The sequence below is a fragment of the Amblyraja radiata genome, chromosome 3 (assembly GCF_010909765.2).
Source record: "Amblyraja radiata isolate CabotCenter1 chromosome 3, sAmbRad1.1.pri, whole genome shotgun sequence".
NCBI lineage: Eukaryota > Metazoa > Chordata > Chondrichthyes > Rajiformes > Rajidae > Amblyraja > Amblyraja radiata.
This window is the reverse complement of record NC_045958.1, coordinates 105,198,775-105,226,708: the sequence shown is the minus strand read 5'-3', so window position 1 is coordinate 105,226,708 and position 27,934 is coordinate 105,198,775. Positions and strand designations below refer to the sequence as shown.

Genomic DNA, 27,934 nt, shown 5'->3' with positions numbered 1-27,934 from the left:
CCAGGTGTCGACTCTTACACATCGGCGAGACCAAACGTAGACTGGCCGATCGTTTCACTGAACACCTTCACTCAGTCCGCCTGGACCTACCTGATCTCCTGGTTGCTAAAGACTTTAATTCCCCTTCCCATTCCCACATTGACCTTTCTGTCCTGGGCCTCCTCCATTGTCATGTGAGGCTAAATGCAAATTGGACGAACGCCACCTCATATTTCGCTCGGGCAGCTTACACCCTAGCGGTATGAACATTGACTTCTCTAACTTCAAGTAACCCCTACATTCCATCTCTCCCCCACCCAATTCGCACCAACTTCTCGCTCTCACCTAACAAACATCTAACAGTGGCCTGTTTATCCTTGTTACTTTTTTGCATATCTTTCATTCATTTGTTGTATATGAAATCTCATCGCCTATATCTCTCGTTTTCCTTTCCCCTGACTCTAGTTTGAAAAAGGGTCCAGACCTGAAATGCCACCCATTCCTTCTCTCCGGTGATGCTGTCTGTCCCACTGAGATATTCCAGCATTTTGTGTCTATCTTCAGTTTAAACCAGCATCTGCAGTTCCTTCCTACACTAATCAAGAATCCGTCAATTTCTACTTAAAAATACCAATTGATGGCCTCCACAACCTTCTGTTGCAAAGTGAATCTGTGGAATTCACCACCTCCTGACTAAAGAAATTCCTCCCTATCTCTTTTGTAAAGGAATGCCCTTTAATTCTGAGGCTGTGACCTCTGGTCCTAGACACCCACCAGTGGAAACATCCTCTCCACATCCACTCTATCCTGGCCTTTCACTATACGGTAAGTTTCAATGAGGTCCCCCTCATCCTTCTAGACTCCAGCGAGTACATGTGCAGTGACGTCAAGCGCTTATCATATGCTAACCCACTCATTCCTGGGATCATTCTGGTAAACCTCTGGAGGTTCTCTGCAGTGTGCAGGAACAGAGCAGCCAGTTTTGGCAAAGTCCACTCCTGCAATTTGGTAATGTTCAAACACAGTCTGTTTCTCGTCATGTTGACCGTGTATTGGCCAGGATGCGGAGGAACTTGGGCCATGGAGCATAGAACAGGGCTGGCTCTTTGAAACACAATGGCTGTGCCAAACACGATGCCAAGTTAAACTAATCTCTGCCTGCACGTGATCCACATCCCTCCATTCCCTGCATATCCATGCGTCTATCTAAAAGCCCCAATCTAAAAAACACCACTATCGTATCTGCCTTCACCCCCTCCCCTGGCACCCACCACCCTCTGTAAAGAAAAACATACCCATTAAACTTAAGGAGACAAAGTCAGGCAGCATCCCTGGAGAACGTTTTGGGTTGGGACTGATTGTGGGGTGAGGAGGAAGTTAGAAAGTTGGGAGAGAGGAGAGGCAGGACAAATTGTGGCAGGTCATAGGTGGCCACAGGCCTAGGGGAGGGGGGTTGGATAAACATCAACTATCCATCTTCTCCACAGATGCCGCCTGACCCACTGAGTTGTCCTTTTGTGTAAACCAGCATCTGCAGTTCCTTGTCTTCTGTTAAGCTTTGCCCCTCACCTTAAAGCTATGCCCTCCAGATAGAAGGAAGGAATTGCAGATGCTGAAATCTTCATCAAAAAATAAAGTGCTGGATTGGAGGAAGTCAGCTGGTCAGGCAGCGTCTATGGAAGGAAATGGACAAAGTAGCGGGTCAGGACCCTTCTTCATTCTGACAAAGGAGCCTGATCTGAAATATCGTGCAAGATCCTGAGGGGAATGGATCGGGTGAACACACACAGAGCCTTTTACCCAGAGTAGGGGAATCTAGAACCAGATGACATGGATGATGAGGGGGGAATAACTTAATACAATTGGGCAACTTTTTCATACAAAAGTTTAGTTTAGAGTTTAGTTTTGGTTTGGAGACACAGCGGGTGGGAACACACCCTTCGGCCCACCGAGTCTGCGCCCACCATTGATCACCCCACTCACTAGTTCTATCCTACACACCGGGGACACTTTACAGAAGCCAATTCACCTACAAACCCGCACGTCTTTGGGATGCGGGAAGAAACCTGAGCAACTCACGCGGTCACAGAGAGAATGTGCAAATATTGTACAGACAGCATCCGTAGTCAGGATTGATCCCGTGTCTCTGGCACTGCAAAGCAGCAACTATACCGCTGCGTCACCATGCTTCCCTGTGCTCCTGCAGATGTGTGATTAAGTCTGGCCCCTCGATTGTGGGTAACCCAAGGGGACACACTGTCTCGGGAGCGTGGGTTGTGTGGGAGAGTAGAGGCGGTAAATGACCCTAATGAGCAACACGGCATCAGCCACGGTGGTATAGTGAAGGACACAGAGTGCTGGAGTAACTCAGCGGGTCAGGCAGCATCTGTGGAGAACATGGATAGGTGACGTTTCACAGAGTGCTGGAGTAACTCAGCGGGTCAGGCAGCATCTGTGGAGAACATGGATAGATGACGTTTCATAGAGTGCTGGAGTAACTCAGCGGGTCAGGCAGCATCTGTGGAGAACATGGATGGGTGATGTTTCGGGTCAAGTAGTGCTAGTGTACGAGGTGATCGCTGGTCGTCACAGACACAGTGGCCAGAAAGGTCTGTTTCTGTGCTGTATCTCTAAAAGTAAGAAAAAAAAGGCCAATGACCCTCACCTGTATCCACCTATCACTCGCCAGGCTTTGTCCCTACCCCTCCAATCTCTCTTCCAGCTTTCAGCACCCTCTTTCATCTGTCTGAAGAATGGTCCCGACCTGAAACGGTGCCTATCCATGTTCTCCAGAGATGCTGCCTGTCCCGCTGAGTTAGAGACCTGGGTTTGATCCTGACTATGAATGCTGTCTGTACGGAGTTTGCACGTTCTCCCTGTGACTACGTGGGTTTCCGGTTTCCACTCGCATCCCAAGGATGTGTAGGAAGGAACTGCAGATGCTGGTTTAAACGAAAGATGGACACAAAGTGCTGCTGTAACTCAACGGGTCAGGCAGCATCTTTGCAGAAAACCGTCTATATCTCTCATTTCCCTTTCTCCCGACTCTCAATCTGAAGAAGGGTCTCGACCCAAAACGCACCCATTCCTTCTCTCCAGAGATGCTGCCTAACCCGTTGATTTACTCCAGCTTTGTGTGTCTATCTTCAGGTTTGTGGTTTATTTGGCTTCTCCATCGCTAGTGTGTAGGACAGAACTGTACAGGTGATCATTGGGCAGAGATAGACCGAAAATGCTGGAGTAAATGGCCTGTCCCACTTGGCCGTCATTTGCGCCTCATTTACGCGTCTTTTGTAAAATAGGTCGACTCGTCGTTACGCGCGATGTCGCGTGCAAATCATGGCGCACGGCGACGCATGGTTACGCACGGTGACATAACCAAGCGTCACCATGCGATACACGTGAGACGTCGGGACGCCAGCGTGCGACACCAATGCGTCAGCGTGCGTACGCGATACGTCACGCAGGTGGCGTGCGAGGTTTTCGTGCAGCACAAAATCCTGGAGCGCTGCGCGATACCGCGCGCAACTCCACATTCCTGCACGCCTCTCCATGCGCCCGTCCCACGCTACCCGTGCATCACAACGCGTCGACCTATTTTACAAAAAACGCGTAAATGAGGCGCAAATGACATCAAAGTGGGACAGGCCCTTAACTCAGCGGGACAGGGAGCACCTCTAGGTGAGGTTTCGGGTCGAGACACTTCTTGTGATCGTTGGGAGGCGTGAACTGGGTGGACTGCAGCACCTTGTGCCTGGACTGCTACAGTCCACGGCCCCTCCCCAGCTCTGCAGGCTGCGTGCTCACTCTCGCTCTCCTCTCTCCTCCCCCGCCAGGTGCTGATGATCCTGAACGAGGTGTTCCGGGCGGTGCAGGCAGCGGAGGTGGCCGTCCGGCTGAAGCCGCGGTGGTGTGAGGCCTGGCAGACCCTGGGCCGGGCCCAGCTCAGCCTCGGGGAGGTGACCTTGGTGAGTGCTGCGGGATGGGAGGGCGAATTCCTTACTCTGCTGTCTCTGACATCTGCTTTACATAGAAACATAGAAAATAGGTGCAGGAGGAGGCCATTCGGCCCTTCGAGCCAGCATCGCCATTCATTGCGATCATGGCTGATCGTCCCCAATCAATAACCCGTGCCTGCCTTCTCCCCATATCCCTTGATTCCATTAGCCCCCTAGAGCTCTATCTAACTCTCTCTTAAATCCATCCAGTGATTTGGCCTCCACTGCTCTCTGTGGCAGGGAATTCCACAAATTCACAACTCTCTGGGTGAAAAAGTATTTTCTCACCTCAGTCTTAAATGGCCTTCTCTTTATTCTAAGACTGTGGTCCCTGGTTCTGGACTCGCCCAACATTGGGAACATGTTTCCTGCATCTAGCTTGTCCAGTCCTTTTATAATTTTATATGTTTCTATAAGATATCCCCTCATCCTTCTAAACCCCAGTGAATACAAGCTTAGTTTTTTCAATCTTTCCTCATATGACAGTCCCGCCATCCCAGGGATCAATCTCGTGAACCTACGCTGCACTGCCTCAATCACAAGGATGTCCTTCCACTGACCTAAACCTAGGATAGACACAAAAGGCTGGAGTAACTCAGTGGGACAGGCAGCATCTCTGGTGAGAAGGAATGGGTGACGTTTCGGATTGAGACCTTTCTTCAGTGTTATGCATTGCCCGGAACAATAACCACAACCTCAACTCTCCCTCCCGTCCCCACACTGACCTTTCTGTCCTGGGCTTCCTCCACTGTCAGTGAGGCCCAGCGCAAACTGGAGGAACAACACCTCATATACCCCAATACTATGAATATTGTCTTCTCTAACTTCAAGTGACCTTTGCCTTCCCTCTCTCTCCATCCCACACTCCCCTTTCCAGTTCCCCGACCAGTATCTCTGTTTGCTTTGTTGTTACCTTCTCCTAGCTAACAATGATTTACTCTACACTTTCCTTGATCTCCATCCCCTTTGTCTCTTTTTCACACCTTACATTTCCTTATCTCAGTATCTCCCTCTCCCCCGATTCAGTCTGAAGAAAGGTCTCGACCGAAACGTCACCCATTCCTTCTCCCCAGTGATGCTGCCTGTCCCTCTGAGTTACTCCAGCATTTTTTGTCTAATTTCGGTTTAAACCAGCATCTGCTGTACCTTCCTACCACAATGGAGTAAATTATTTAACATTAATTTACCTTGGAGCTTGAAACAGGACCGTAACTCACACACAGTGGCTGCTGCCTTTCACAATGAGTCCTGGTGGAGTCGCGCGCAAGTCCCGCGTCACCGTACTCTGGACGGTGTTTCCAATCTACCGCGCGCGCCCGTGACATTCCTGGCCAGCAAGCATGCCGGCAGGCATGCGCAGGAGTTAACCACTGTGGACGGTGCAACGAGTTGCAGTGAAAACCTGTAAGACAGGACTGCAGATGCTGGTTAAAATCGTAGGTGGACACAAAATGCTGGAGTAACTCAGTAACTCAGCTGGTGAGGCAGCATCTCTGGAGAGAAGGAATGGGTGACGTTTCTTCAGCTGAAGAAGGGTCTTGACCCAAAACGTCACCCATTCCTTCTCTCCAGAAATGTTGCCTCACCAGCTGAGTTACTGAGTTACTCCAGCATTTTGTGTCTACCACTAGTGAAAACCTCTTTTGTTGCGTGCTAGCCAGTCAGCAGAAATACTATTCATTATTACAATCAAGCCATCCACACTGTACAGACATAGGATTGAGGAAGGATGTGCTGGCTCTGGAGAGTATCCGGAGGAGGTTTACGAGAATGATTCCAGGAATGAGTGGGTTAACATATGATGAGTGCTTGTCAGCACTGGGCCTGTTCTTGCTGGAGTTTAGAAGGATGAGGGGACCTCATTGAAACTTACCGAATAGTGAAAGGCTTGGATAGAGTGGATGCGGAGAGGATGTTTCCACTAGCGGGAGAGTCTAGGACCAGAGGTCACAGCGTTAGAATTAAAGGACGTTCCTTTAGGAAGATGAGGAGGAAATTCTTTAGCCAGAGGGTGATGAATCTGTGGAACTCATTGCCACAGAGGGCTGTGGAGGGCAAGTCAGTGAATATTTTTAAGACAGAGATAGATAGATTCTTGAATAGTAAGTGTCAGAGGTTATGGGGAGAAGGCAGGAGAATAGGGTTAGGAGGGAGAGACAGATCTGCCATGATTGAATGCCAGAGTAGACGATGGGCCGAATGGCCTAACTCTGCTCCTATCACATGAACTTATTATAAAGGAAATAACGTTTAGTGCAAGATAAAGTCCTGAAAAGTCAGATCAAAGATAGTCTGAGGGTCTCCAATGAGATAGATGGGAGGTCAGGACCGCTCTCTAGTTGGTCATAGGATGGCTCAGTAGCCTGATAACAGCTGGGAGGAAATTGTCCCTGAATCTGGAGGTGTTTAAGAAGGAACTGCAGATGCTGGAAATTCGAAGGTAGACAAAAATGCCGGAGAAACTCAGTGAGTGAGGCAGCGTCTATGGAGCGAAGGAAATAGGCAACGTTTCGGGTCCAGACCCTTCTTCAAACTGGGGAGAAACCTTGGAATGAACTCGTACCATGGGACAGGGCTTTAAGGGGGGCAAATTTCAAAGGAGATATGTGGGCCCAAGTTTTCTTTACACTGAGGGTGGTAGGTGTTTGGAATGCCTGCCAGGGGTGGTGGTGGAGGCAGATACGATAGTGATGGTCATGGTGGCGCAGCGGTAGAGTTGCTGCCTTACAGCGAATGCAGCGCCGGAGACCTGGGTTCAATCCTGACTACCGGTGCTGTCTGTACGGAGTTTGCACGTTCTCCCCGTGACCTGCGTGGGTTTTCTCCGAGATCTTCGGTTTCCTCCCACACTCCAAAGACGTGCAGGTTTGTAAGTTAATTGGCTCGGTAAATGTAAAAATTGTCGCTAGTGGGTGTAGGATAATGTGCGGGGATCGCTGGTCGGCACAGACCCGGTGGGCCGAAGGGCCTGTTTCCGCGCTATATCTGTAAACTAAACTATACTTTAAAAAAAACTAAAGTAAAGACGATTACAAGGGGTTTAGATAGATGCTTGGATAGGCAAGGCTTATGGATCACTTGCAGACAGAGGAGATTAGTTGCAGACTGAGGAGATTAACTGGGCATCATGTTCGGCACGGTCATTGTGGGCTGAAGGGCCTGTTCCTGTACTGTTCTATATGTAAACAGCACTGGAGTGTAGACTTGATAAATGGCCACCTGCAGGGCCACAGAGCTGAGGCTGGAAAGTGGGACTGCACCGTGGAGATTAATATCAGCTGGCTCAGACGTGATGGGCCAAATGGCCCCCTCCTGTGTTGTGTGTTTTTCTGAATTGTGACATCTGTGTGCAATGGGTTTCCTGGTTGTGTTGGCCAGTTTCTCGCTCTAACGCTGGAGCAGTCCCTTTGTTCTATGAGTAATTATCCAGAGTTGTTGGAACCGCTGCAGTTGTTTACCGGACTGCATTGCTTGTGGTGTTGCCGGCCAGCAGATGTCAGGGTGGTCAGCTTGAATCCTGCCGCAGTTGAATGAATAAGGTTATTGGCCAAGTATGCACATATCCAAGGAATTTGTCTAGGTGCTTAGCTCGCAAGTAACAACACGACAAAAAGGGTCAATTAAGAATGACACATAAAACATTAAACATTAATAATAAAACATTATAGTCTAAACATGTGATTGAAATAAAATACCAGAGCAAAAGGAGGCTACAAATTTTTAGCTACTACTTGTGGAAAAAAAAACTGTTTTTATGTCTGGCTGTGGCAGCTTTGACAGTCCGGAGTCGCCTTCCAGAGGGAAGTGATTGAAAGACTTTGTGGCCAGGGTGAGAGGGATCAGAGATGATCTTGCCCGCTCGCTTCCTGGCCCTTGCAGCGTACAGTTCATCAATGGAGGGAAGGTTGCCGCCAATAACCTTCTCTGCTGATCGGACGATTCGCTGCAGCCTCCAGGTGTCGTGCTTGGTGGCTGAGCCAAACCAGACCATGATGGAGTAGGTGAGGACAGAATCTACGATGGCCGTGTAGAATTGGACCATCATTGCCTGTGGCAGATTGTGTTCTGTGGCAGTTCTGTGGAGCGTGAGATATTCGGGGAAGGGGGAGAGCAGCTAGGGTTCCTGCATCAGATCCAAACCGAGCGAGGTGCTGGTGCGGCACTCCCAAAACGCTAATCTGCTAGTCGAATTGGTAGTAAGGAAGGCAAAAGTAATGCTTGTATTTATTTTGAGATGACTAGAATACAAAAACAGGGATGTACTGCTGAGGCTCTATAAGGCGCTGGTCAGAATGCATTTGGAATATTGTGAGCAATTTTGGGCACCATATCTGAGGAAGGACGTGCTGGCCCTGGAGAGGGTCCAGAGGAGGTTTACGAGAATGATTCCAGGAATAAGTGGGTTAACAAATGATGAGCGCTTGGCAGCACTGGGCCTGTACTCCCCATCCTTTCTTGAGGGGTGACCTCATTGAACCTTACCGAGTAGTGAAAGGCCTGAATAGAATAGGACAGCCCAGCATTAGAGGTCACAGCCTCAGAATTAAACGAGGCTCCTTTCGGAAGGGGATGAGGAGGAATTTCTTTAGCCAGAGGGTGGTGAATCTGGAATTCATGATCACTGTGGAGGCCAAGTCAATGGATATTTTTAAAGCCGAGTCAACAATCAGCTCTTTGTTCTTACTGATGTTACGAACAGGGTTGTTCTGGCACAATTCAATTAGATGATCGATCTCATTCCTATACTCACCATTACATGTAATTTGTCCAACAATAATAAGATCGTAGGTCATAGGAGGAGAATTAGGCCATTCGGCCCATTGATTCTACTCCGCCATTCAATCATGGCTGATCTATCTTCCCCTCTCAACCCCATTCTCCTGCCTTCTCCCCATAACCCTTGACACCCGTACTAATCAAGAATCTGTACATTTCTGCCTTAAAAATGCCCAAAGATGGCCTCCACAGCATTTGTGGCAATGAATTCCACAGATTCACCACCCTCTGACGAAAGAAATTCCTCATCATCTCCTTTCTAAAGATGTGTCCTTTTATTCTGAGGCTGTGGCCTCTGGTCCTAGACTCTCCCACTAGTAGAAACGTCCTCTCCACGTCCACTCTATCCAGGCCTTTCACTATTCGGTAAGTTTCAATGAGGTGTTCCCCTCATCCTTTGAAACTCCAGCGAATACAGGCCCAGTGCCGTCAAACGCTCATCGTATGTTAACCCACTCATCCCCATGGTCATTCTCGTAAACCACCTATTGAATTGAGTTTACTTCATTATCACGTGTACCGAGGCACAGTGAAAACCTTTTGTTGTATTCTAATCAGTCAGTGAAATATAATACATGATTACAATTGTGCCATCCACAGTGGCCAGATGCATGATAAATGAAATAATGTGAATAACATGTAGTGCAAGACAAAGTCCAGTAAAGTCCGATAAAATATAGTCTCCAATGAGGTAGACAGTAGCTCAGAACTGCTTTCAAGTTGTTGGTAGGATGGTTCAGTTGCCTGATAACAGCAGGGAAGAAACTGTCCCTGAATCTGGAAGTGTGCGTTTTCACACTTCTGTGCCTCTTGCCCGATGGGAGAGGAGAGAAGAGGGAGTGGCCAGGGTGCTGCTGGCCTTGCCGAGGCAGCGTGAGGTGTAAATGGAGTCAATGGAAGGGAGGTTGGTTTGTGTGATGGTGCGGGCTGCATCTGCAATTTCTTGAAGTCTTGGATGGAGCTGTTCCCAAACCGTGCTGTGATGCATCCCGATAAAATGCTTTCGATGGAACATCTGTAGAAGTTAGTGAGGTTTGGAGACATGCTGAACTTCCTAAGCCTTCAAAGGAAGTACCCCTATGTACTTCTGGTAGTAGCTCTGGACCCTCTCCAATGCCAGAACATCTTTCCTCAGAAGTGGGGCACAGGAATACTCCAAATGTGGTCTGACCAGTGCCTTGTAAGCCTCACCACCAAATAATAGTATTGGCCAATTTAGATCATAAGACCAGAAGACATGGGCCGAATGCAGGCAGGTGGGACTAGTGTAGATGGGACATGTTGGCCGGTGTGGTCGTTGGGCCAAGGGCCTGTTTCCACACTGTAAGACTCTGTGACTCTCTTTATGACATTGGAGCAGAGTTAAGCCGTTTGGTCCATCGAGTCTGCTCTGACATTCAATCACGGCTGATCTATTTTGCCCTCTTAACCGGCCTTCTCCCCATAAGCCATTTAAAGATTGAGTTGGAACTGTGTCCAGTTGCACAGTGGATGACGGGGAGGCCATTGCCGTGTGTTGTGTGAACTCTGCCCCATTAGCCCGGCTCAACCCACGGAGCTGTGGGCAGATGCCTTCCCCTGTACCCAAAGTGTGATCAGCACCAGCACTGCTGCTCTCTATGTGTGTGCGTCACTGGTGAGTTTGTGACCCAGCCATTATGCCAACACCGGGCGTGGCCTGGCCAGAGTGTTTAACCGGTGGAGTGGAGAAGTGTGTGTTTGAAACTGTGTCGCTATGTGCCACTGTGCTTGTGTGGCACTATGATTCAGTGCCACTGTGACTCTCTATGCCTGTGTGCCACTGTAACTGTGCATGTGCCACCGTGATTCAGTGTCACTGTGACTGTATGTCTCGATGATTCTGTGCCACTGTAACTGTGTGTCACTGATTCAGTGGCACTGTGCATGTGTTCCACTGTGTCTGTATGTCACTGTGATTCAGTGCCACTATGTCTGTGTGTCAGTGTGATTCAGTGCCTCTATATGTGTGTCAGTGTGATTCAGTGCCACTATGATTCAGTGCCACTGTGACTGTGTGTCAGTGTGATTCAGTATCAGTGTGATTCAGTGCCACTATGTCTGTGTGTCAGTATGATTCAGTGCCACTATGATTCAGTGCCACTGTGTCTGTGTGTCAGTATGATTCAGTGCCTCTATATGTGTGTCAGTGTGATTCAGTGCCACTGTGACTGTGTGTCAGTGTGATTCAGTGTCACTGTGACTGTGTGTCAGTGTGATTCAGTGTCACTGTGACTGTGTCAGTGTGATTCAGTGCCACTGTGACTGTGTCAGTGTGATTCAGTGCCACTATGATTCAGTGCCACTGTGACTGTGTGTCAGTGTGATTCAGTATCAGTGTGATTCAGTGCCTCTATATGTGTGTCAGTGTGATTCAGTGCCACTGTGACTGTGTGTCAGTGTGATTCAGTGTCACTGTGACTGTGTGTCAGTGTGATTCAGTGCCACTGTGACTGTGTGTCAGTATCAGTGTGATTCAGTGCCACTATGTCTGTGTGTCAGTGTGATTCAGTGCCTCTATATGTGTGTCAGTGTGATTCAGTGCCACTGTGACTGTGTGTCAGTGTGATTCAGTGCCACTGTGACTGTGTGTCAGTGTGATTCAGTGCCACTATGCCTCTCTCTGACTGTGTGCCACTTGTCCCTGTGTCGGCAGGCTGTGAGGACGTTCCAGCAGGCGGTCCATGCCTTCCCGGGGGAGAAGTCTCTGTGGGATGAGGACCTGTGCTGGGCGGTGGAGCTGCGGCGGAGGCAGCGGGATCTGGCCGAGGTGGAGGTGGAGGTGGAGACGCCCGCCCCTGAGCTGCCCGACTACGACTTTGAGAGCGACGAGCTGGTGGCGGCGTGCGCTGCCATCGCTGACAGGGAGCGGGACGCCCGCCGCGCCGCTGCCCCCATCTTCGTGAGGGTCCCGGGGGGCGGGGAGGAGGGGAAGGAGGGGGAGGAGGGGGAGGAGGATCCCCAGCAGTCTGGCGGCTTCATCCAGGCCCGGTAGCGGCAGTCCCTTCCCTCCCCTCCTCTCCGCCCCTCAGCCTTGGGACCCGGGGAAGAGCAGGGGGGGGGAGGACCGGGAGAAGGACAGGCTTCGTGACCCCTGGGAAGGGGTGGGGGGGGGAGTGAGGGGCCGAGACCGAGACCGAGAGGAGGACAGGCTTTGTCGCTCAGAGTGACTACACTTTTGGACTTGACAACACGAGAGATGCTGGAGTCTCGAACCCATCACAAAGTGCTGGAGGAACCCAGCAGGTCAGGCAGCATCTGTGGAGGGAAAGACAGACGACAACAGTACAGCACAGGAACAGGCCATTCGGCCCACAATGTCTGTGCCAAACATGATGCCAAGTCCAACTCCTGTCTCTCTGCATAATCCATATCCCTCCACTCCCTGCATATCCACGTGCCTATATGGAGCGCACTATCTTACCCGTCTCCACCACCACCCCCTGGCAGTGCATTCCGGGCAGGCGCCATTCCCTGTGTGACAAAAAATAACCTTCCCCTCACATCTTTCAAACTTTGCCCCTATCACCTTCAAACTCTGGCCTCTTATATTTCATATTTCCATCCGTGACGAAAGGTTCTGACTGTCTACCCTATCTATGCCCCTCATAGCTCTATAGACTTCCACCAGGTCTTCCATCAACCTCTGGCGTTCCATAGAAAACACGGGAATCTCCGCAGCCTCCAGGTAACGGTGGCGCAGCGGTAGAGTTGCTGCCTCACAGCACCGAACACCCGGGTTCCATCCCGACTATGGGTGCTGTCTGTACGGAGATCGTACGGTCTCCCCGTGACCTGCGTGGGCTTTCTCCCACACTCCGTCAGACGTGCGGGTTTGAAGGTTAACTGGCTTCTGTAAAGTGTAAATTGTCCCTCGTGCCAGTGAGCGGGGTGATCGCTGGTCGACGTGGACTCAATGGGCCGAAGGGCCTGTGTCTGCGTTGTATCTCTAAAGTCTAAAGGTGACGCTGGGCTGCTGTTGAACGCCAGGGAGACCGCCTTGTCAGTGGGGTAACAGGGAGCCCAGTGTCTGGGCCCCTGTTCTGGTGATGGAGCTTGCACATTAACTGTTGGTGGACCCACCCTTCCCGATGCCCCACTCCTGGTGGCCATCCTTCCTTGTCCGACCTCTCCCTGTAGCTAATACCCTCCAATCCAGGCATTATCCTGGTAAACCTCCTCTGCACCCTCTCCAAAGCCTCCACATCCTTCCTGTAATGGGGGCGACCAGAACTGCACGCAATACTACAATGCAGCCTCACCAACGTCCTGTAGACTTGCATCATGACTTCCTGACTCTGATAGGCAACGCAAGCAATCATACCATTTCCTTTTGTACCACAGGTCAGATTGGGACCCCACCACAGACTGACGAAAGGTCCCGACCTGACACATGGGCTTTTTCGTTCCCACCACAGATGCTGCCTGCCCTGCAGAGTTCCTCCAGCACGTTGCGTCGGGCCTTGTCGGGAGATACCTCTGGATAAGAGAGGAACTGAGGGATGTGGGTATCGGGAGCATCCCAGGAAGCTCGTGATGGTGGAATAGTGTGCTGGCTGCGACCTCCCTGTCCCATGTCCCCCCCCCCCCCCCCCTGCATTCCTCTCCCCCCTGTCGGGCACCCTCACAACCAGAGGCCACCACTCCCAGCAACCGTATGGCAGGGAGGTCGGGCAGCCCCCGCGGGATGATGTGGCCGGTGGGAGCTGTGTAACATCCCAACGGTGGCCACCCCCGGGGGCTGATCACGGGTATCTCCACAGCCTCCGGCTAACCGAGCGGCATGGTGGCGCAGCGGTGGAGTTGCTGCCCCACAGCGCCAGAGACCAGGGTTCCATCCCGACTGAGTTTGTACCTTCTCCCCGTGACCTGCGTGCGTTTTCTCCCACACTACAAAAGACACACAGGTGCGTAGGTTAATTGGCTTCTGTAAAGTGTAAATTGTCCCTAGTGGGTGTAGGATAGTGTTAGTGTGTGGGGTGATCGCTGGTCGGCACAGACTCGAAGGGCCTGTGTTTGCGCACAATCTCTAAAATCTAAAGGTGACGCTGGCTACTGTTGAACACCAGAGAGACCACCTTGTCAGTGGGGTGACGGGGAGCCCAGTGCTCGCCCCGGTGTGATACACACTGCCTGGCCCCCTGTTCTGGTGATGGAGCCTGCACATTAACTTGGTGCACACTCTCTTCCCGATGCCCCACTCCTGGTGGCCATCCTTGGGTGAGTAGGGATGTTCCGCCAGGCAGTCTTCCGTAGCGAATGTTGGGGCGGATGGCGGGGGAGGTGGGAGTTTTGTTTTGCCGTAGTTGTTCCTCCTCCGGGGAATCGCTTCCCCACGCGTGTGTTGATCCGTGCCAGCTCCGGGGAGCATCGGAAGCCACGTCTGGCCCAGAGCAGACGCCGCGATCTGTAGCACCCGGTGCCAATAAAAGCATTGCTTCGCTGGACTTGGAAGTGCGTGGCTGACTTGCTCATTCACTCATCCCTTAATGGTATTGTGTTTCTGTTATCACCTGTACCGAGGTACAGTGAAGAACTTTGTTCTGCAGGACATCCAGGCAAATTACACCATCCACCAGTACCATCATACCTCGCATGAGGGTAACAAGAGAAAATAAACTATGACGAATATAGTCTGTAGAAAGGAACTGCAAATGCTGGTTTATACCGAAGATAGACACAGAGTGCTGGAGTAATTGTGGGTCAGGCAGCATGAGAAAAAGGATGGATGATGTTTTGGACAGAAGTTTAGGGGTAACATGAGGGGGAACTTCTTTACTCAGAGAGTGGTAGCTGTGTGGAATGAGCTTCCAGTGGAAGTGGTGGAGGCAGGTTTGATTTTATCATTTAAAAATAAATGTTTAGGTATATGGACGGGAAAGGAATGGAGAGTTATGGTCTGAGTGCAGGTAGATGGGACTAGGTGAAAATAAGTGTTTGGCACGGACGTGAAGGGCCGAGATGGCCTGTTTCCGTGCTGTAATTGTTATATGGTTATATGATTGGGTCTGAAGACGGGGACCGACCAGAAACGTCACCTATTCATGTTCCCCAGAGATGCTGCCTGACCCGCTGAGTTATGCCCCTGTCCCACTTAGGAAACCTGAACGGAAACCTCTGGAGACTTTGCGCCCCACCCAAGGTTTCCGTGCGGTTCCCGGAGGTTGCAGGTAGTGGAAGCAGGTAGGGTGACTGACAAAAACCTCCGGGAACCGCACGGAAACCTTGGGAGGGGCGCAAAGTCTCCAGAGGTTCCGTTCAGGTTTCCTACGTGGGACATGGGCATTACTCCAGCACTCGGTGAAACGTCACCTATCCATGTTCTCCAGAGATGCTGCCTGACCCGCTGAGTTACTCCAGCACTCTGTGTCTATCTTCAGAATATAGTGTTACAGCTGTAGAGGAAGTGCAGATTTTTAAAAGTGCAAGGGCAAGGTTGGAAGATGGGGACTACACCCTAACCTATGGGAGAATCATTTACCTGTCTGACAACAGTGGGGAAGATCCTGTTCCCAAGTGGTGGTACAGGCTTTCAAGCTTTTGCATCTTCTGCCCGACGGGAGCGGGGAGAAGAGGGAATGACTGGGGTGCGAGTGGTCCTTGATTAAGTCGTCCCTTTCCCGAGGAGCATCACCTCAGTGCAAGAATATGTAAATATCGCTCGGCTTCCGCCCTGGATACACTCGGAGAGCGAGCCTCCACTCTGCGGCACTGAATTCCAGGGACCACCATCCTTATCTAACCTCTAGTGTATTTGCCGAACATGGTATGGCTTCCCTTTCTTAACTCCTTGTGGAGTCTGAATTGAATTGAATACTTTATTGTTGCATGTGACAATTCTTTGCTTGCATGCCCAAGGTATGCAAATAGTCGCCCATAAAGGGCCCTTACAAATTTACAAAGTAACCCTAGCCGGGTCCCCCTTTGTCCTCCCCCTCTCTCACACCGGTCCTACCATGCCGGGTCCCCCTTTGTCCCTTTGTTCCTTCCCCCAGCAGCGGCGTCCCCGCTCCACGTGTCCTTCCCCGTCCGTCGGTCAGCGCCATCATCACCCGCCGCACCGACCTCTCCGCTAACATAGAAACATAGAAATTAGGTGCAGGAGTAGGCCATTCGGCCCTTCGAGCCTGCACCGCCATTCAATATGATCATGGCTGATCATCCAACTCAGTATCCCGTACCTGCCTTCTCTCCATACCCTCTGATCCCCATAGCCACAAGGGCCACATCTAACTCCCTCTTAAATATAGCCAATGAACTGGCCTCAACTACCCTCTGTGGCAGAGAGTTCCAGAGATTCACTACTCTGTGTGAAAAACGTTCTTCTCATCTCGGTTTTAAAGGATTTCCCCCTTATCCTTAAGATGTGACCCCTTGTCCTGGACTTCCCCAACATCGTGAACAATCTTCCTGCATACCAGCCTGTCCAACCCCTTAAGAATTTTGTACGTTTCTATAAGATCCCCTCTCAATCCCCTAAATTCTAGAGAGTATAAACCAAGTCTATCCAGTCTTTCTTCATAAGACAGTCCTGACATCCCAGGAATCAGTCTGGTGAACCTTCTCTGCACTCCCTCTATGGCAATAATGTCCTTCCTCAGATTTGGAGACCAAAACTGTACGCAATAACACCATTGCTAACGCCGCCGGGTCCTCTCCGCACGCCTCCGTGGAGCCGACCCAGGCCCCAGCCACGGGTTGCGTCCACCCAGGTGGCGTCGGCCATGGGCTCCATCGACCCGTGAGGCTCCACCACCGACCCACGAGGCTTCGGCTTCTCAGCAGTACCTCCAGAGGGCATCTGCCGCACCGCATCACCGGCCAATTTCAATCCAAGTACTTTGCACCACTGCCTTATGAGCTTTCTGCAGGTCTTTGCCATTGCTGGCAGCATAGCAGCTCTCTGGTTCCATGCCCTCTTCCCATCCTGTATTAAATAGAGCAGTTACTACTCTACAATCTGTGGTAGCTGGTTTATGGTGTGGAGAACTTGGGAAGACCACATCCAGTCTGAGTTTTGATGTTGGTTTTGGTGTTAGTGTCTCGTGTGCCAAGATGCCTTTGACAAAACCTTGTCTACAGGCTGTCCATTCAAATAGCACCGCACATGAGCGCAATCAAGCAAACACAAGTACAACGAGAAACATCCCAGAGTGCAGCATATAGGGGGGTTGCACGTAAGGTCACCGACTCAATCCATCTGGAGGACATCGCAGCTTCCGGTATATGTTGTTAATACACGAAACGCGTACTTTCCTACCTGTTAAAAAACGCCAAAATGGTGAGTTTTTGCGCTGTAAAAAATTGTGGAAGTCGGGGTAAGCGTGAAGAGACATGTACCCAACTTCAGAATTCCAAAAGTGAAGCGAAATGAAGGTAAAGAGAAGCGAGAGCTGAAGGGGCAACAACAGCTAAAGTGCTTGGCGAACATTGGCCGTGCAGATATCGAAATTGAAAATATTGGGAATTATCGCGTTTGCTCACTGCATTTCATCAACAGTAAGGCATTATTTGTGTGTTTTTCTTGATTCCTTTGGTATCTAAAAAGTCTCAGAAGTGATATATCTGGCTAAATTTTTTAAATCGCCCATGGTTCTGAAGTGGGTTTTTACATGCAAAAAGAAAACGCTTCTGAAGCTAAATTTATCATTAAAAAAAATCTCCAGACTTATGTGGTGTGTGTAAAAGTAACCAGTCTTCTATCATTATGCTATTGAGATGTATATTTTGGCAAATAATAAAATGTCCTGACAGCTTAAACACCCACTCCCTTTCAATAGGATATTGTCAATTTGCTGAGGTTGATTATGTCCAATTAACAGCTAACAATTATGCCATTCCTTGGCTTGCATCTGAGTAAAATGTAATTCAAAACCCACGTATGGTTTGTGATTTTTTTAATGATAAATTTTGCTTCAGAGGCGTTTTCATTTTGTATGTAAAAACCCATTTGAGAGCCATGGGCGATATTAAAATTTTACAGCCAGATTTATCACTTCTGAAACTTAAAAATAGTGGGGAGTAGGTGGAGGGGGGAGAAGGGCTGTAGGGACTCCAATCAGCCGCCACCGGCCGTGGTACCACACAGCACCTCCCGATCCCACACAACGGCTTTACCGATCACACTGAGGCTTTTCCGACTCCACACAGCCAACTTTTCCGACTCCACTCTTGCAGACTCAATCAGGACTACTTGCGGACTCAGCCCCGCCTCCGGGTTTTTATTCTCCAGCGGGTGCCGGAAGGGGCGTTATCTTCATGGTGACTGACAGACGAGAAGACCAATCTGCTGATTTCACGATTTTTTAAACCTTCATAACTTTTGTATAATTCCACCAATCGGAACAAAACTTGGTGGGTTGGGGCAGAGGAGAACGGTGAGTAAGATGGCGAAAAATCCTATCTATAAAGTGTACCGTTTTTGCGCAAATTTAAAAAAACAAACCGGAAGTGGTTAAGATGAGAGTTTTAGTAATAGTATAGATAGATGGAAGATAGATAGAATATAGATAGATGAACCGGATTTGATACTGGAACAAAGGTAAAGGAACCATTCGGAGGTAGTGACCATAATATGATAAGTTTTAATCTGCAATTTGAGAGGGAGAAGGTAAAGTCGGAAGTGTCAGAATTGCAGTTGAACAAAGGGGACTACGGAGCCATGAGGGAGGAGCTGGCCAAAGTTGACTGGAAAAGGACCCTAGCAGGGATGACGGTGGAACAGCAATGGCAGATATTTCTAGGAATAATCCAGAAGATGCAGGATCATTTCATTCCAAAGAGGAGGAAAGATTCTAAGGGGAGTAAGGGGCGACCGTGGCTGACAAGGGAAGTCAAGGACAGTATAAAAATAAAAGAGAAGACGTATAACAGAGCAAAGATGAGCGGGGAGCCAGAGGATTTGGAAAGTTAAAGAACTAAAAAGGTAATACGGGAGAAAGATGAGGTACGGAGGTAAACTAGCTAAGATTATATAGAACAATAGTAAAAGCTTCGTTAGGTATGTGAAGAGGAAAAACATTGTTAAGACCAAAGTTGGACCCTTGAAGACAGAAACGGGTAAATTTATTATGGGGTCCAAAGGGCAGCTGAGTTGAACAGGTACTTTGGATCCGTCTTCACCAAGGAAGACACAAACAATCTCCCTGATGTACTAGTGGCCAGAGGATCTGGGGTGACAGAGGAACTGAAGGAAATCCACATTAGGCAGGAAATGGTATTGAGTAGACTGATGGGACTGAAGGCTGATAAATCCCCAGGGCCTGATGGTCTGCATCCCAGGGTACTCAAGGAGGTAGGTCTAGAAATTGTGGATGCATTGGTGATCATTTTCTAATGTTCTATACACTCAGGATCAGTTCCTGTGAATTGGAGGGTAGCTAATGTTATCCCACTTTTCAAGAAAGGAGGGAGAGAGAAAGCAGGGAATTGTAGACGTTAGCCTGACATCGATGGTGGGGAAGATATTGGAGTCGATTATCAAAGATGTAATAGCGGCACATTTGGATAGCAGTAACAGGATCGGTCCGAGTCAGCATGGAATTACGAAGGGGAAATCATGCTTGACTAATTTTCTGGAATTTTTTGAGGATGTAACTGGGAAACTGGACAAGGGAGAGCCAGTGGATGTAGAGTACTGGACTTTCAGGAAGCATATGATAAAGTCCCACATAAGAGATTAGTGGGAAAAATTAGGGCACGTGGTACTCGGGGTAGAGTGCTGACATGGATAGAAAATTGGTTGGCAGACAAGAAACAAAGAGTAGGGATTAACGGGTCCCTTTCAGAATGGCAGGCAGCAATTAGTGGGGTACCGCAAGGCTCGGTGCTGGGACCGCAGCTATTTACAATATACATCAATGATTTAGATGAAGGGATTAAAAGTAACATTAGCAAATTTGCAGCTGGGTGGAAGTGTGAACTGTGAGGAGGATACTATGAGAATGCAGGGTGACTTGGACAGGTTGGGTGAGTGGGCAGATGCACGGCAGTATAATGAGGATAAATGTGAGGTTATGCACTTTGTTGGCAAGAATGGGAAGGCAGATTATAATCTGAATGGTGTCAGGTTAGGAAAAGGGGAAGTACAATGGGATCTGGGGGGTCCTTGTACACCAGTCACTGAAAGTAAGCATGTAAGTGCAGCAGGCAGTGAAGAAAGCGAATGGCATGTTGGCCTTCATAACAAGAGGAGTTGATTATAGGAGCAAAGAGGTCCTTCTGCAGTTGTACAGGGCCCTGGAGAGACCACATCTGGAGTATTGTGTGCAGTTTTGGTCTCCTAATTTGAGGAAGGACATTCTTGTTATTGAGGGAGTGCAGCATAGGTTCACAACATTAATTCCCGGGATGGCGGGACTGTCATATGATGAAAGAATAGAGCGACTGGGCTTGTATTCACTAGAATTTTGAAGGATGAGAGGAAATCTTATAGAAACATGTAAAATTATTATGGAATTGGACACGCTAGATGCAAGAAACATATTCCCGATGTTTGGGGAGTCCAGAACCAGGGGCCACAGTTTAAGAATAAGGGGCAGGCCATTTAGAACTGAGATGAGGAAAAACATTTTCACCCACAGAGTTGTGAATCCATGGAATTCTCTGCCTCAGAAGGCAGTGGAGGCCGATTCACTGGATGCTTTCAAAAGAGTTAGATGGAGCTCTTACGGCTAACGGAATTAAGCGGGATAGGGCGAAGGCTGGAACGGGGTACTGATTGTGGATGATCTGCCATGATTACATTGAGGCAGTGCTGGCTCAAAGGGCCGAATGGCCTACTCCTGCACCTATTGTCTATGTATCTATGTACCAACGTCTCACACAACTGCAACATGGCCTCCCAACCCACCCCAATTCTATTTTCAAATGGTAAATCCTCTACTCTCCCCTAATCCTGAGGTAGAGTCATTGACCCAAGACATGAACTGGTTTCTCCTTCCACAGATGCTGCCCGACCCATTGAGTTTCTGCATGTTTATTGTTGTGTGTCACTGGTGAGCTGCAGGTAGAATGAAAGTGTTGCTTGCAGCAGCATTACAGACACAAAGACTCAGACAACACACACACACAGATACTGTAAAGTATACAAATTGTCCAAGATAGCGGGAAAAAAAAAGAAACTGCAAGAAACAAGACGGCACAAATCACAACTGGAAAACAAGTCCAGGCTGGTGCAAGGGGTGGTCCGTGCTCTGAAGAAGGGTCTCGACCCGAAACATCGCCCATTCCTTCTCTCAGGAGATGCTGCCTGTCCCACTGAGTTACTCCAGCATTTTGTGTCTGCCTTCGATTTAAACCAGCATCTGCAGTTCTTTCTTACACAGGTGGTCCGTGGTGTTCCATTGCCGAGGTGGGATTAGGGAGGTGCGGGTCGGTTCAAGAACCCAATGGGTGCAGGGAAGTAGCTGTTCCTGAAGCTGGTGATGTGGGACTTCAGGCTTCTGTACCTCCTGACCGACAGTAGCGGTGAGAAGAGGCCACGGCCCGGATGGTGGGGATCCTTGATGATAGACGCTGCCTTCTTGAGGCAGCGACTGGTGTGGATGCTGTCGATGGTGGGGATGGCTGTACCCGTGATGGACTGGCCTGAGTCCACCGCTCTCTGCAGCCTCTTGTGTTCCTGTGTTGGAATTGCTGTGCCAGGCCGTGATGCCACCAGTCAGGGTACTTTCCACTGTATCTCTGTAGAGGTTTGTTAGACCATACCTAACCTCTTTAAACTTACGATCTGTTGCTATGCATTTTTATCTGCTTCCTAGTTCTCTGGCAGAATTTCCGAGCTGTATCCAATGACACATCAAAGAGCCACAGAGGGCAGTGGAGGCCAAGTCACTGGATGGATTTAAGAGAGTTAGATAGAGCTCCAGGGGCTAGTGGAATCGAGGGATATGCAGAGAAGGCAGGCACGGGTTATTGATTGGGGACGATCAGCCATGATCACAATGAATTGCGATGCTGGCTTGAAGGGCCGAATGGCCTCCTCCTGCACCTATTTTCTATGTTTCAAAGCAAGTCCCATTTGCCTGCGTTTGGCCCATTATCGCCTATTCTGGAAAAAAGACTGTGCATTCATTCAATCTATTCCCTTCATGATTTTATAAACTTGTACAAGATCACCCCTCATCCTCCTGCACCCCAAAGAAGAAAGTCCTAGCCTGACCTATCTCTTCCTGTAGCTCAGACCCTCGAGCCAGGTAAACCTCTGCATATTTTCCAGCTTAATGGGATCTTTCCTATACCAGGGTTGTATCAAAGACCCACACCACCCTGGCCACGCTCTCATCTTGTCGCTACCATAGGAAGAAGGTACAGGAGCCTGAAAACCCTGACCTCCAGTTTCAAGAACAGCCATCAGGCTAGTGAATTAGTCTGCACAGCTCTACCTCAGCACTGACCCATGATACTTCGTATAGGTTGAACTACAGACTAGTATTGACCGGTTATCAAGAATATCAAATAATTTCCTGTATTCCTGTTTTTATTGCTGGGTCTTTATGTTAATGTGCCTGTAAAGCTGCTGCATGTATGAATTTCATTGTTGTCCTGGTCTATGTGACAACTAAACACTCTTGACCAAAACTGAACGCAATACTCCAGGTATGATCTCGCCAATATCTTGGACAACTGTGACATCATGTCCCAACTTCTATACTCAATTAAAACACAGTGCTAGAGTAACTTAGAGTTTAAGAAAGAACTGCAGATGCTGGAAAAATCGAAGGTAGACAAAAATGCTGGAGGAACTCAGCGGGTGAGGCAGCATCTATGGAGCGAAGGAAATAGGAGAAGTTTCGGGTCGAGACCCTTCTTCAGACTGATGTGGAGATGGGGAGTGGGGGAAGAAGAAAGAAAGAGGTGGAGACTGTGGGAGATCTGGGGAGGGAGGGGAAGGAGGGAGAAAGCAAGGACTACCTGAAATTGGAGAAGTCAATGTTCATGCCGCTGGGTTGTAAGCTGCCCAAGCGAAATATGAGGTGCTGCTCCTCCAATTTGCGGTGGGACTCACTCTGGCCATGGAGGAGGCCCAGGACAGAAAGGTCAGATACGGAATGGGAGGGGGAATTGAAGTTCTGAGCCTCCGGGAGATCAGGTTGGTTATTGCGAACCGAGCGGAGGTGTTGTGCGAAGCGATCGCCAAGCCTGCGCTTGGTCTCACCGATGTAGAGCAGTTGACATCTAGAGCAGCGGATGCAATAGATGAGGATGTAGGAGATGCAGGTGGACTTCTGCCTCACCTGGAAAGACTGCTTGGGTCCTTGGATGGAGTCGAGGGGGGAGGTAAAGCGACAAGCGTTGCATTTCCTGCGGTTGCAAGGGAAAGTGCCAGGAGAGGGGGTGGTTTGGGTGGGAAGGGACGAATTGAGGGAGCAGTCTCTGCGGAAAACTCAGCAGGTCAGGCAGCGTTGTGAAGGGGAGAGGTGACATTTAGGATCAGGACATTTAGGATTCCCTGACTGATGAAGGCCTGGATGGCTAAAGCCTTCTTCACCGCCCTGTCTACTTGCGACACCAGTGTCAGGGAAGAGCTATCCTATCCAGATTGTATATGGGTAGCCAGGGTTCAGTGGGCCAAATTGGAATAGCCCAGAATGTCAACCTGGCATGGACAAGGTGGGCCGAAGGGCCTGGTTCCTTGCTGTAAGTGGGAGGTCAGCATAGTCAAGATGACCCTACACGCCCACGACATTGGGATTCCCTAAGGAATTGGACCACACGGCTTGGAGTGGTGGACCTGCTCTCCCGCCCGTCTCTCCCCTTGTATAGTGCTCCCTCACAATCAGAACCTGCCTCATTCCATCTAGACTCTCTAGAGGATGGACAACTCATACAGAGAGATGTGACCAAGGGCAACCTCGTAACATCTTGAATAAGGTGCCCCCAGTGAAAAAATATATATATATATTGTAGCACAAATGAGACCCCAGAGAGTGGTGGACACTGCCCCGGTCTAACACGGGTACTGACCTCCCCACCATCGAAGGCATTTACAGGAGGCCCTACCACATAAAGGCAGCCAGCATCATCAGAGACCCACACCCACCCCGGCCACACTCTCATCTCACTGCCACCATCGGGAAGAAGGTACAGGTTTAGGTCTTCATTTTGTATTGAACTAATATTGTTTTTTTTTAAATTTATTGAACTTGTTATTTTTTGTTTGTTTATTGGTATCTATTGAGTACAGTGTTTGGAGACTTGTTGTGTTGCCACAAGAAAGAATGTCATTGTTCCGTTCTGGTACATGTTTCAGTAGAACACTCACTCTCAATAGAACATACTCAGGCAGACCCGTGGTGCAGCGGTAGAGTTGCTGCCTCACAGTCCCAGAGACCCGGGTACGATCCCGACGACGGGTGCTGTCATTACGGAGTTTGTACGTTCTCCCCGTCACCTGCGTGGCATTTTCTCCGAGATCGTCGGTTTCCTTCCACACTCCAAAGACGTACAGGTTTGTAGATTAATTGGCTCGGTATAACTGTAATATCGTCCCTAGTATGTGTGGGATAGTGTTGGTGTATGGGGATTGCTGGTCGGTGTGGACTTGGTGGGCCAAAGGGCCTGTTTCCAGTTCCGCGCTGTATCTCCAAACTGAACTAAACTCTCTTGCGACAATCCATGGCCTCCCTACAGGGTGCAGGTACCACTGGCCACCCTCGTCAGTGGGTGACCAGAGGCTAGGGCTCAACCCTATGAGGAAGCATCAGACCAGTCCTGTCCACACACTCGCTGGCTGGCGATGTCTACATCTCTACGTTGCACAGTCCTCCTTGGTCAAGACCGATGTTGGGGGAGTCCAGAACCAGGGGCCACAGTTTAAGAATAGGGGGTAAGCCATTTAGAACGGAGACGAGGAAACACTTTTTCTCACGGAGAGTTGTGAGTCTGTGGAATTCTCTGCCTCAGAGGGCGGTGGAGACAGGTTCTCTGGATGCTTTCAAGAGAGAGCTAGATAGAGCTCTTAAAGATAGCGGAGTCAGGGGATATGGGGAGAAGGCAGGAACGGGATACTGATTGGGGATGATCAGCCATGATCACATTGAATGGCGGTGCTGGCTCGAAGGGCCGAATGGCCTACTCCTGCACCTATTGTTTATTGTCTATTGTCTAAGACCTCCACACTGACCAGACGGAAGTTTTCTTTTCCAGTTGTGGAAGTGCAGTGGGAAAGCCGGAGACAAGTAAACAATTCAGGCATCACCCAATCTGACCCCATGACCACATCATTGAATGATCTGAATCGACCTGGTCAAGATGACCCTACATACCCGGACCTATCCAATGCCCATATCACTGGGATTCCCTGGGGAACTGGAGCACACGGCTTGGTGTGCTCTCCCGCCTCTCTCTACCCTTGTGAAGTGCTCCCTCACAATCAGAACCCGCCCTACCCGTGGTTGGGCGGTCACGGTGGCGCAGCGGTAGAGTTGCTGCCTTACAGCGAATGCAGCGCCGGAGACCCTGGTTCGATCCCGACTGCGGGTGCTGTCTGTACGGAGTTTGTACGCTCTCCCCGTGACCTGCGTGGGTTTTCTCCGAGATCTTCGGTTTCCTCCCGCACTCCAAAGACGTACAGGTTTGTAGATTAATTGGCTCGGTATAACTGTAATATCATCCCTAGTATGTGTGGGATAGTGTTGGTGTACGGGGATCGCTGGTCGGCTGGTTTGTAGGTTAATTGGCTTGGTAAATGTAAAAATTGTCACTAGTTGGTGTGGGACAGTGTTAATGTGCGGGGATCGCTGGTCGGCGCGAAGGGCCTGTTTCCGCGCTGTATCTCTAAACTAGAGGGCATTGCTTTAAGATGAGAGGGGTGAAGTTTAAAGGAAATATGTGGGGCAAGTTTCTTTACTAAACCTGACCAATGGGAGCCTCCTAACATCTTGAATAAGGTGCCCTCAGTGAAAAATATACATTGTAGCACAAATGAGACTCCAGAGAGTAGTGGACACTGGCCCCTGTCCATCACGGGTACTGACCTCCCCACCATCGAAGGGATCTACAGGAGGCGCTGCCACATAAATGCAGCCAGCATCATCAGAGACCCACACCCACCCTGGCCACACTCTCATCTCACTCCTGCCCATGGCTGATCTGATCATCACCTCAATTCCACATCCCCTCCTACCCACAGAGCAAGTGACTAACTACGCCTTTAAAATAACCATGGCGCCGCAGAGCAGTACAGCACGGAAACAGGCCCTTCGGCCCACCTTGTCGACGCCAACCAACTTGGCTCGCCCTATTCCCTCCACAGACGCTGCCTGACCAGCTGAGTTACTCCAGCACTCTGTGTCTGTTCAAGTTGGCCGGTCCCATCTGCCTGCATGTGGGCCACATCCCTCCAAACCCTTGCTCTCCATATATCTGTCCAAATGTCCTTTGAAAAGTCATCATTGCATCTGCTTCTACAGCTTCCTCTGGCAGCTTCCTCTGGCAGCTTCCTCTGGCAGCTTCCTCTGGCAGCTCCGAGTGAAAAGGTTGCCCCCGAGCTTCCTGGTAAATCTCTCCCCTCTCACCTTGACATCATGTTACAGCAGCAACATCGGGCTATTCGGCCCATCAAGTCTGCTCCGCCATTCAATCATGGCTCTTCTATCTCTCCCTCTCAACCCCATTCCCCTGCCTCCTCCCCATAACCCCAGACACCCTTAAACCCGCACCCTCTCGTTTTAGAATGCCGTTCCCTGCGGAGAAATTCAGTGAGCATTCACCTCCACTGCCCTTTGCTTAAGACTTCTGAAGATTGTATTATTGTCACTTACCACAACCTCTATTAATGTTCCTTATTTGCATGAAGCTCACAGAATAAACAGTATTCAGGTAGTGACAAATCCAACAATGCACATCCTTCTCAAGAATCAAAGTTTATCCTGTATGTTTAACTAGGTGTTCAAGAAGGAACTGCAGATGCTGGAAAATCGAAAGGTAGTCAAAGTGCTGAAGAAACCCGAAACGTTGCCTATTTCCTTCGCTCCATAGATGCTGCCGCACCCGCTGAGTTTCTCCAGCACTTTTGTTTAACTAGGTGGCCCTGTGATTTTATACAATGGGCCCACATCCAGATCATCTGACACACATCTGGGATCATCCTCATCTCCATACAATGTATCCTCAATCATCTCCCCACAGAAACCTCAAAGCATTGACCACCAGCTCTACCCCCTCTTAAAATGGATTCCATCCTCCCATTAGCTCGTTTAGTTTATTGTCACGTGTACCGAGGTGCAGTGAAAAGATTTAGTTGCGTGCTATCCAGGCAGCGAGAAGACTATACGTGATTACAATCAAGCCGTCCACAGTGTAAAATGAATAATGGTTAGTGCAAGGTAATTGAGGGAGTGCAGCGTAGGTTTACAAGGTTAATCCCCGGGATGGTGGGACTGTCATATGCTGAGAGAATGGAGCGGCTGGGCTTGTACATTCTGGAGTTTAGAACAACGAGAGGGGTCTTATTGAAACATATAAGATTATTAAGGGTCTGGACACGCTAGAGGCAGGAAACATGTTCCTGATGTTGGGGAAGTCCAGAACCAGGGGACACAGTTTAAGAATAAGGAGATTTAGAACGGAGACGAGGAAACACTTTTTCTCACAGAGACTTGTGAGTCTGTGGAATTCTCTGCCTCAGAGGGCGGTGGAGGCCGGTTCTCTGGATATTTTCAAGAGACAGCTAGATAGGGCTCTTACAGATAGCGGAGTCAGGGGATATGGAGAAAGGCAGGAACGGGGTACTGATTGGGGATGATCAGCCATGATCACATTGAATGGCTGTGCTGGTTCGAAGGGCTGAATGGCCTACTCCTGCACCTATTGTCTATTGTTTATTGTCTATTGTAAAGTCCGATTATAGATAGTTTGAGGGTCTCCAATGAGGTAGATGGGAGGTCAGGACTGCTTTCTAGTCAATAGGATGGTTCAGTTGCCTGATAACAGCTGAGAAGAAGCTGTCCCTGAATCTGGAGGTGTGCGTTTTCACACTTCTGTACCTTTGCCTGATGGGAGAGGGGAGAAGAGGGAGTGACCGGGGTGCGAATGGTCCTTGATTATGCTGCTGGCCCTGCCGAGGCAGTGTGAAGTGTAGATGGAGTCAACAGAAAGGAGGATGGTTTGTGCGATGGTCTGGGCTGCGTCCACAATTGTGCATTCTTGCACTTGGACGG

The 27,934-nt window shown here is 49.5% G+C and overlaps 1 protein-coding gene across 4 annotated transcripts in view; it reads left to right on the top strand.

Moving 5' to 3' along the window:
• Positions 1-12,573, top strand: part of ttc33 (tetratricopeptide repeat domain 33) — a 32,788-nt gene extending 20,215 nt beyond the window's left edge. For 3 of the 4 annotated variants that reach the window (XM_033018505.1, XM_033018506.1, XM_033018504.1), the window contains 2 exons: positions 3,816-3,947; positions 11,428-12,573. In XM_033018505.1, coding sequence (XP_032874396.1) covers positions 3,816-3,947; positions 11,428-11,766 — 471 coding nt within the window. In that variant the 3' untranslated portion in view covers positions 11,767-12,573. The remainder of the gene's footprint in view (positions 1-3,815; positions 3,948-11,427) is intronic. The other variant, XM_033018507.1, reaches the window with a different exon arrangement.
• The last annotated feature ends 15,361 nt before the right edge of the window (positions 12,574-27,934 follow it).